This window comes from Monocercomonoides exilis (assembly GCF_001643675.1).
Source record: "Monocercomonoides exilis strain PA203 chromosome Unknown scaffold7-2047599, whole genome shotgun sequence".
In the NCBI taxonomy this organism is placed as follows: Eukaryota; Preaxostyla; order Oxymonadida; family Polymastigidae; genus Monocercomonoides; species Monocercomonoides exilis.
Window position 1 is genome coordinate 5001 of NW_027150552.1, and position 11200 is coordinate 16200.

The 11200-nt window shown below is 32.3% G+C and overlaps 1 protein-coding gene across 1 annotated transcript; it reads left to right on the forward strand.

Moving 5' to 3' along the window:
• Positions 1-7450: 7450 nt before the first annotated feature.
• Positions 7451-9922, forward strand: MONOS_6739 (uncharacterized protein; the record flags this gene model as incomplete). The annotated part of the gene is made up of 1 exon (XM_067876994.1): positions 7451-9922. One exon carries the CDS (start codon positions 7451-7453, stop codon positions 9920-9922), a length of 2472 nt encoding a protein of 823 aa, XP_067733193.1.
• Positions 9923-11200: the final 1278 nt, after the last annotated feature.

Genomic DNA, 11200 nt, shown 5'->3' on the forward strand with positions numbered 1-11200 from the left:
CTGGCAAAATATCTCCCTCCAAATCAGTCATTCCAGTGAGATATAAAATATTTATTGTTTTTCTTCACTCAGAAAAATGACAAGAAAAATTCATTAAAAATCAAAGGTTATTCTAACATTATAACAGATATATACAGTGGGAGTGTGAGTGGGGATGGGGGTGTGGGGGTGGTGTGGGGTTGTCAGATGAAATGCCCAGGGGCCAGGAACGAATTTATGAAAATTTGATTTTTGTGGGTTAGGCCAGACAGAAGGGTCTGTTTTGCAGGGGGATATGCCTGTGAAAAGGCAGGAAATGAGGTTTTAGAAGGCGTCCGCTCCGCGTCCGCCTTCTACGAAGGCCACATACTGCTCATAGGGGGCCCCCATGAAACTCGGGGGTAAGGCAAATTTTTGCCATAAAATTAACTCAAAAATGACTGAAAAATGACTAAAAAATTCAAATATTTCCCTGAGTTTCTATAAGATGACCATAAAAACTACACCAACAATCATCAGGTTCAGCACGGTCTAACCCGAACCTACAATCATATTTCTCATTGTCCTCAATCATTTTTAAAAATTTATTTTTGACTTCTTTTTGACTGATATTTCACTGAAAATCAAATATTTTCATAAGTCATGATAGAAAAGTTGTTAGATAATTTTGTAATAAATTATTATTTATAAGTGCCTTTCATTGAAGGTTAGATTTCAACTGCCTTTAACCCTAACCATCACTTAACAACAATAATTTTGAATTAATTTCTGATTTTAATGGGTTAAATGTCAATATAATTAATTAAATAAATAAAATAAACATGAGAAATTGTTGGAGTCAGTTAAGATAGACTAATGGGAGATCAACATTTTGTCACATGGTCGACCTAACACTAACTGTTAATACTATATTTTATAAAAAATAAATTTATTAAAAAAAAGAATATTTTTGGGTTAGAATGACAACAATAATATTCAATTAATTAATTTTCAATTTTTTCATTTTTTCTCCAATATTATATTATTACACATAATTCACAACTAACACACTGGCAAAATATCTCCCTCCAAATCAGTCATTCCAGTGAGATATAAAATATTTATTGTTTTTCTTCACTCAGAAAAATGACAAGAAAAATTCATTAAAAATCAAAGGTTATTCTAACATTATAACAGATATATACAGTGGGAGTGTGAGTGGGGATGGGGGGTGTGGGGGTGGTGTGGGGGTTGTCAGATGAAATGCCCAGGGGCCAGGAACGAATTTATGAAAATTTGATTTTTGTGGGTTAGGCCAGACAGAAGGGTCTGTTTTGCAGGGGGATATGCCTGTGAAAAGGCAGGAAATGAGGTTTTAGAAGGCGTCCGCTCCGCGTCCGCCTTCTACGAAGGCCACATACTGCTCATAGGGGGCCCCCCATGAAACTCGGGGGTAAGGCAAATTTTTTGCCATAAAATTAACTCAAAAAATGACTGAAAAATGACTAAAAAATTCAAATATTTCCCTGAGTTTCTATAAGATGACCATAAAAACTACACCAACAATCATCAGGTTCAGCACGGTCTAACCCGAACCTACAATCATATTTCTCATTGTCCTCAATCATTTTTAAAAAATTTATTTTTGACTTCTTTTTTGACTGATATTTCACTGAAAATCAAATATTTTCATAAGTCATGATAGAAAAGTTGTTAGATAATTTTGTAATAAATTATTATTTATAAGTGCCTTTCATTGAAGGTTAGATTTCAACTGCCTTTAACCCTAACCATCACTTAACAACAATAATTTTGAATTAATTTCTGATTTTAATGGGTTAAATGTCAATATAATTAATTAAATAAATAAAATAAACATGAGAAATTGTTGGAGTCAGTTAAGATAGACTAATGGGAGATCAACATTTTGTCACATGGTCGACCTAACACTAACTGTTAATACTATATTTTATAAAAAATAAATTTATTAAAAAAAAGAATATTTTTGGGTTAGAATGACAACAATAATATTCAATTAATTAATTTTCAATTTTTTCATTTTTTCTCCAATATTATATTATTACACATAATTCACAACTAACACACTGGCAAAATATCTCCCTCCAAATCAGTCATTCCAGTGAGATATAAAATATTTATTGTTTTTCTTCACTCAGAAAAATGACAAGAAAAATTCATTAAAAATCAAAGGTTATTCTAACATTATAACAGATATATACAGTGGGAGTGTGAGTGGGGATGGGGGGTGTGGGGGTGGTGTGGGGGTTGTCAGATGAAATGCCCAGGGGCCAGGAACGAATTTATGAAAATTTGATTTTTGTGGGTTAGGCCAGACAGAAGGGTCTGTTTTGCAGGGGGATATGCCTGTGAAAAGGCAGGAAATGAGGTTTTAGAAGGCGTCCGCTCCGCGTCCGCCTTCTACGAAGGCCACATACTGCTCATAGGGGGCCCCCCATGAAACTCGGGGGTAAGGCAAATTTTTTGCCATAAAATTAACTCAAAAAATGACTGAAAAATGACTAAAAAATTCAAATATTTCCCTGAGTTTCTATAAGATGACCATAAAAACTACACCAACAATCATCAGGTTCAGCACGGTCTAACCCGAACCTACAATCATATTTCTCATTGTCCTCAATCATTTTTAAAAAATTTATTTTTGACTTCTTTTTTGACTGATATTTCACTGAAAATCAAATATTTTCATAAGTCATGATAGAAAAGTTGTTAGATAATTTTGTAATAAATTATTATTTATAAGTGCCTTTCATTGAAGGTTAGATTTCAACTGCCTTTAACCCTAACCATCACTTAACAACAATAATTTTGAATTAATTTCTGATTTTAATGGGTTAAATGTCAATATAATTAATTAAATAAATAAAATAAACATGAGAAATTGTTGGAGTCAGTTAAGATAGACTAATGGGAGATCAACATTTTGTCACATGGTCGACCTAACACTAACTGTTAATACTATATTTTATAAAAAATAAATTTATTAAAAAAAAGAATATTTTTGGGTTAGAATGACAACAATAATATTCAATTAATTAATTTTCAATTTTTTCATTTTTTCTCCAATATTATATTATTACACATAATTCACAACTAACACACTGGCAAAATATCTCCCTCCAAATCAGTCATTCCAGTGAGATATAAAATATTTATTGTTTTTCTTCACTCAGAAAAATGACAAGAAAAATTCATTAAAAATCAAAGGTTATTCTAACATTATAACAGATATATACAGTGGGAGTGTGAGTGGGGATGGGGGTGTGGGGGTGGTGTGGGGTTGTCAGATGAAATGCCCAGGGGCCAGGAACGAATTTATGAAAATTTGATTTTTGTGGGTTAGGCCAGACAGAAGGGTCTGTTTTGCAGGGGGATATGCCTGTGAAAAGGCAGGAAATGAGGTTTTAGAAGGCGTCCGCTCCGCGTCCGCCTTCTACGAAGGCCACATACTGCTCATAGGGGGCCCCCATGAAACTCGGGGTAAGGCAAATTTTTGCCATAAAATTAACTCAAAAATGACTGAAAAATGACTAAAAAATTCAAATATTTCCCTGAGTTTCTATAAGATGACCATAAAAACTACACCAACAATCATCAGGTTCAGCACGGTCTAACCCGAACCTACAATCATATTTCTCATTGTCCTCAATCATTTTTAAAAAATTTATTTTTGACTTCTTTTTTGACTGATATTTCACTGAAAATCAAATATTTTCATAAGTCATGATAGAAAAGTTGTTAGATAATTTTGTAATAAATTATTATTTATAAGTGCCTTTCATTGAAGGTTAGATTTCAACTGCCTTTAACCCTAACCATCACTTAACAACAATAATTTTGAATTAATTTCTGATTTTAATGGGTTAAATGTCAATATAATTAATTAAATAAATAAAATAAACATGAGAAATTGTTGGAGTCAGTTAAGATAGACTAATGGGAGATCAACATTTTGTCACATGGTCGACCTAACACTAACTGTTAATACTATATTTTATAAAAAATAAATTTATTAAAAAAAAAGAATATTTTTGGGTTAGAATGACAACAATAATATTCAATTAATTAATTTTCAATTTTTTCATTTTTTCTCCAATATTATATTATTACACATAATTCACAACTAACACACTGGCAAAATATCTCCCTCCAAATCAGTCATTCCAGTGAGATATAAAATATTTATTGTTTTTCTTCACTCAGAAAAATGACAAGAAAAATTCATTAAAAATCAAAGGTTATTCTAACATTATAACAGATATATACAGTGGGAGTGTGAGTGGGGATGGGGGGTGTGGGGGTGGTGTGGGGGTTGTCAGATGAAATGCCCAGGGGCCAGGAACGAATTTATGAAAATTTGATTTTTGTGGGTTAGGCCAGACAGAAGGGTCTGTTTTGCAGGGGGATATGCCTGTGAAAAGGCAGGAAATGAGGTTTTAGAAGGCGTCCGCTCCGCGTCCGCCTTCTACGAAGGCCACATACTGCTCATAGGGGGCCCCCCATGAAACTCGGGGTAAGGCAAATTTTTGCCATAAAATTAACTCAAAAATGACTGAAAAATGACTAAAAAATTCAAATATTTCCCTGAGTTTCTATAAGATGACCATAAAAACTACACCAACAATCATCAGGTTCAGCACGGTCTAACCCGAACCTACAATCATATTTCTCATTGTCCTCAATCATTTTTAAAAAATTTATTTTTGACTTCTTTTTGACTGATATTTCACTGAAAATCAAATATTTTCATAAGTCATGATAGAAAAGTTGTTAGATAATTTTGTAATAAATTATTATTTATAAGTGCCTTTCATTGAAGGTTAGATTTCAACTGCCTTTAACCCTAACCATCACTTAACAACAATAATTTTGAATTAATTTCTGATTTTAATGGGTTAAATGTCAATATAATTAATTAAATAAATAAAATAAACATGAGAAATTGTTGGAGTCAGTTAAGATAGACTAATGGGAGATCAACATTTTGTCACATGGTCGACCTAACACTAACTGTTAATACTATATTTTATAAAAAATAAATTTATTAAAAAAAAGAATATTTTTGGGTTAGAATGACAACAATAATATTCAATTAATTAATTTTCAATTTTTTCATTTTTTCTCCAATATTATATTATTACACATAATTCACAACTAACACACTGGCAAAATATCTCCCTCCAAATCAGTCATTCCAGTGAGATATAAAATATTTATTGTTTTTCTTCACTCAGAAAAATGACAAGAAAAATTCATTAAAAATCAAAGGTTATTCTAACATTATAACAGATATATACAGTGGGAGTGTGAGTGGGGATGGGGGGTGTGGGGGTGGTGTGGGGGTTGTCAGATGAAATGCCCAGGGGCCAGGAACGAATTTATGAAAATTTGATTTTTGTGGGTTAGGCCAGACAGAAGGGTCTGTTTTGCAGGGGGATATGCCTGTGAAAAGGCAGGAAATGAGGTTTTAGAAGGCGTCCGCTCCGCGTCCGCCTTCTACGAAGGCCACATACTGCTCATAGGGGGCCCCCCATGAAACTCGGGGGTAAGGCAAATTTTTTGCCATAAAATTAACTCAAAAAATGACTGAAAAATGACTAAAAAATTCAAATATTTCCCTGAGCTTCTATAAGATGACCATAAAAACTACACCAACAATCATCAGGTTCAGCACGGTCTAACCCGAACCTACAATCATATTTCTCATTGTCCTCAATCATTTTTAAAAAATTTATTTTTGACTTCTTTTTTGACTGATATTTCACTGAAAATCAAATATTTTCATAAGTCATGATAGAAAAGTTGTTAGATAATTTTGTAATAAATTATTATTTATAAGTGCCTTTCATTGAAGGTTAGATTTCAACTGCCTTTAACCCTAACCCTAACATCGGTTTTTGCACGACTTTTTGTGACTATATCCGATTGTGATTATATGCGATGTGTCTTTACACAGAAAAAAATAAAAATTAATTTTTGAAATAATTAATTTTGGGTCAATTTTTTTATTTTTGAAAAAACTTGACAAATACACATTTTTCAATAGAAATAACAATTTTTATTGTTTTATTATGTTATTCAGACTTTTTTAAACATTATTTTGAAAAATCGATTTTTTGAAATTTTTTATCAAAAAATATATTTTTAATTGAAATTATCACAAATAATGAAAACAATTATGATTTCATATTTTCAGCCCTGTGACTATATGTGATGGATATTGAATGAAAAATTGGGAAAAATTGTTTGTGCATGGATAAATGTGACTATAAACGAATGTGATTGTATTCGACGTGATTATATCCGGTTTTGACTGTTAACAAATCGACATAAATAAGCAACATAAAAAGGATTATATGAAAATATTCACCATGACAAACATTAAAAACTATATTTTATCTTGTTCGATTGAATTGATAAATTCATTCGAACTATGTCAAGCAAGAAATAGATATCTCTATAAAATATGAACAAAATAAAAAATTATGGGTGCTGAAATTTTTGAATTTCAGAGAGAAATGTTTTTGTCTAATTTCGAATTTTCCCTCCTTGAATCGCTTAGTTAAATTGTGAAGATTAACGCCATTTTATTCAAATTTTGAAAAAGTCCAAACTGAAAGTGATACAATTTACACCTATGCCAAATTCTTTTCGAAAAATCGGTCCATATAAAGTTTAAAAATAATTATTATCTATTAATTCGTTATGAATTGAGCGTTTAAAAACCCAAATTGCAAAAGGAGCGCATTTCGAATTATGCCTTAAAACCGTGAGAAAAATGAAGTCACAGTTTTAAAAAATTTTTTAAATTCAAATGAATTGCGCTTCCTGTTCGTTTGAATGTGTTCACACGTGCAATGTTATCCATCCATCAAGTGTCTTCAGATTTTCTTTTCATTAACTGAGTTTGTTTCTTGTTGAAAAACAGTAATAATTTTGAAATAAAGAAACACGCATTCATTCACAAACCACTTTTGTATAAGTTAAAATTGAAGTCGATTTTATTCAATATGATATTTATTATGTTTTCATTTCGATTGTGTTATGGAGAAATTTGGATGAAACTTATTTGAAAACAAAACTTATAATGGGGTTGTGTCGGTTTATTCAAAATGTTGTTGACTTCATAAAAATACGTTAAATGAAATTACCAATGAATAAATCGAGAATTTGAAGGAAAGAAATAAAAATGAGCATTATACAAAAACTTTTAATTTATCGAGACTATTTTTATGATCCCATAAAAAATCACCCATATTAGTTTTTTCTTCGATTTGAAATTTATTGCATAAGATAGGTTTGCTTTGAATAGTTATTTCATATTATTTCTTATTCATTCGTTGATAAAGAAATGTTATTCTTTGAAAAGACATTTCAAACTATTTCACTGATCAATTTCAAAGTTATATAAACATTGATCAAAATAGTGTTTTGTTGAAGAGTGCTTTAAAGAATGTTTTTGGGATTAATTCTTTTCAAAATCGTAATAAACATTTATGCGAATGAAGATCCATCAAATCCTCAAACAGTTTACGTGAAGCAAAGCGGGAAAGATGAAAACAGCGGATTGGCAATCGATCAGGAAAAGCCATCATTGAACGGTGCATATAATCTGCTGGGCGATGGTAGCATATGCAGCATGAAAATAGTCTACGATACAGATCCGTTGACTGCAGAAGTCATTGTATTTAGCAATAAACAAAAAATTACAATTGAAGGATGGAAAAGTGATGGAAGTGGAAATGCTGAAGTGGCAATAGACTGTGACATTCATCCAGGATGTAATCTATTTAATTGCTGTTGTGATGCGGAAATAAAATTCTTGGCGTTTCACTTCCCAACAACGTTGAGAAATGAAAGCCAAGAGCGTGGATCATATGATTTGATACGAGATAATTATGCTTCGTTGTTAATAAGCAACTGCAGATTTATTCGGCCAGAAGGTGAAGGATGCTCCGGTGATATTTATCTTGTGAACGCATATGGAGGATCATTAACATTGGACTCAGTTGAGTGCGCGGATGAATCTAAAACATTAACATCGGAGAATGAACTGTTTTTTGCAAACACATGTGAAACAGTGATATTGTCAAATTTAACATTAAAGAAAATTGAAACAGACGAGAATTATGTTATTCAGATCCCATGTTACAATAAATGTGATATCACATTGAATGGAAGCAGTTTTAAGGAATGCAAAGCAAATTATTTTGGAACCTTGGTTGTTTTTTTCTTCAACAGTGAATGCACGCTTTCAGTTGGAGATGGAGATGTTACCACTTTTTCATCTTGCAGTAGCAATAATTATAAAGGATCCGGAGGAATATATCTGCAAATACCAGCTATTGAATCAACAAGCCAACTTAACTGGCCTGAAGACGGAACGAATCTGATATTTGACAGATGCACAGCAGGAGAAGGCTTATCAAAAAGGAACATTGGAATATATTTGGAGATGGCAAATGACTCATTATTCGAAGAAATAGCAGATGCAATGAAGAAGAGTTTTGCAGCTAATTACACACGAAGAGATAACAAGTGGAATGTTGTTGGAATTGAAAATAATAATTACGAAGAATTTGATTTTATATCTAAGTATTTAGATCCTTTGCTGCCTCCATCGCAAAATGTTTCAAAGATTTATGTTGAGTCCATAGGCAATGGGAATGGTGAAAGCTTGGAGAAACCAATTGACAGTTTGAAGGAGGCCAATGAATTGTTGGGAATGATCACAAGAGAAGACATATTTGGCATTTCAATATTAAAGTCGGATGATCCTATCCAAGCCGAAGAAATTACATTTAGCAAGAGCCGTGGAATAATCATTGAAGGAGTGAACAGCGACGGAAATGGAAATGTTGAAGTGGCTATCGATTGTGATGCCATAGCTTCAAGAGCTTTATTCACGTGCGAAAAAGAGGTGGAATTCAAGTATTTGGCATTCAATTTCCCAACGTCAGAGAACAAATGGAATTTTTTGATTTTAGGAAATATGATGTCAACCTCACTCACGATCAACAATTGCCGATTTGTTAGAGTTGCAGCCCAATTGCCAGAGAAAATGACGATAAATGCTGATGGGGATGATGTTGTTGTAGGCAATCTTGTAAACGTTTGTGGGGGAAAAGTCGCTATGAACACTGTCACATGCACAGATAACAGTAATACAGTTTCGTTTTCTTCATCAACGTTTTATTTCAGCGGACCAAAAGAAGTGTCTTTGAATGGAGTGGAGATCAGCAATGTGAAATTTTCAAACAGTGCTGCAATTTTTATTACGGAACCATTAGACGAAGCTGTGAAAATTTCTATTGAGGGATTGAATATTCGTGAAGCCAATTCAAAGAAAGGAGATGCAGCTGGATTACGGATTGCTTTGTTCTCAGAAGAATCCACAGTGGCAATTGGAAGAAACAACAAATGTTCATTCAAGTCATGTACAGCGCCAAAGGGGAAATCGGGTGCAATATTAATTGAAATTTCGAAGGCAACATCAAATCTGAAACTCCCTTCAGAACACAATCTGGAGATTGACAATTCAAACACTGCGAATTCAACAGCAAGATCAATATTCATCATCGCCCCAGATTTAGATGAGTTCTGCAAACAGGAAGGTGCATTCGAATTTGCGAATGATTACGATGATTCGACAGTTGGATGGATTGTGGGAGCAAAAGATGAAGAATCAGAACCAACTGATGTGTATGAGAAATATTTGAAGAAGACAGAAGATCTTTCTCCAGAAGATAAGAAACCAAATGCTGGAACTGTTGTTGCAATTGTCGTGCCGATAGTTGTTGTTGTTGTTGTCGCAGTTGTTGTGATTGTGGTTGTTATTGTGATTGTCAAGAAAAAGAAGGCCAAAAGCAACAAAGATGGAGACAACGAGGGAAGCAAAGAACAAGAAATGAGCACCCAGGAGTAGAATTGAGATTTCCAATTCTTTCAGAGCAATTTAACATTTTTTGAGTTCAAAAAACATATATTTGTGAATATCGTAGTATATTTCTAATCTTTTCTTCCTCATTAATCGCATTGAAAGTGTGATTATTTGTTGAAATGTAATTCGAAGATTTGTTTCATTTCACACACCAATTATAATTCACCATCAACATTTTTTCGTTCAATTCAGATGATTTTTTAATTATTAACATGCAATTTTAACTTTTCTGGTTTGAATCAATAACTTATAACAAGTAACATCTTGTTATTAATAAACTTCATTTTTTTCGAACAAATTTTCAACAAATAATGTAACATTCAATTCAATGAACATTCCACTTTTTTGGAATTCATTACAAAATAACCAACACTTTGATTAAATAACTTCAAGTTTTTGTTATGGATTCAATGATCATCAGAAATGAAAAACTGAATATTCCATTCACCGATTGAGAAATCCGTGAATGAATATTACATGTAGAATTTGAAATATTATTTCCTGTGTGACAACAAAAATTGGTGAGATGCAATATTTTTGATATTCTGCCTGATGATTTTTGTCAATTGGAAGATAGAAGAAATACACCAATTTCATCAATTACACAAAAAGACGTAATGTATGTAATTTTTATTGTTCTATTGATTGTGAAGATATTTCCATCTATATCCTTTCGAAAGTGCAGGAATATGAGTTATTGTTGAAATGGCCAATCTCCGCTTTGGAGAGCAATGCGATGGGAATGGAGCTGATTATTGTTTGGCAATTAGGAAATAAATGAAGTTACGCAAGATATATGATTTTCATATTTTTGTTTGAAACTAGAAATGAAATCAAATTCGATGAAAAGAACTTAATTGAAAGAAAACAGAATGGAATGATGTTATATATGAAATTCGAACAAAATTGCACAACAATATGGAAAATGGGATGAAGAACAGATAACAACGTTTCCAGCTTTTTGGAAAATCGAAGCTTTCGAGATTTAAATATTGAATCCAAATTGAAGAAGAAAAACGATGAAAGCAATGAAACTGGAGATCAACTTCATCAAAGAATGTGTATTTTTAAACGTATGCTATTGAAAGGGAAGATCAGTATTTTTTGGAATCTTTGAAGCGAAACAAGGCAATTTCCTGTTCAGTTTTTGATTAGGAAATGGAAAAAGAGTTGTATTTGAGAGATAATTTTAAAAATAATTCGAAATTATCAAAAGCACAACAATCACATTCAACTTGCATATCACTAATTGCAGTGCAATTG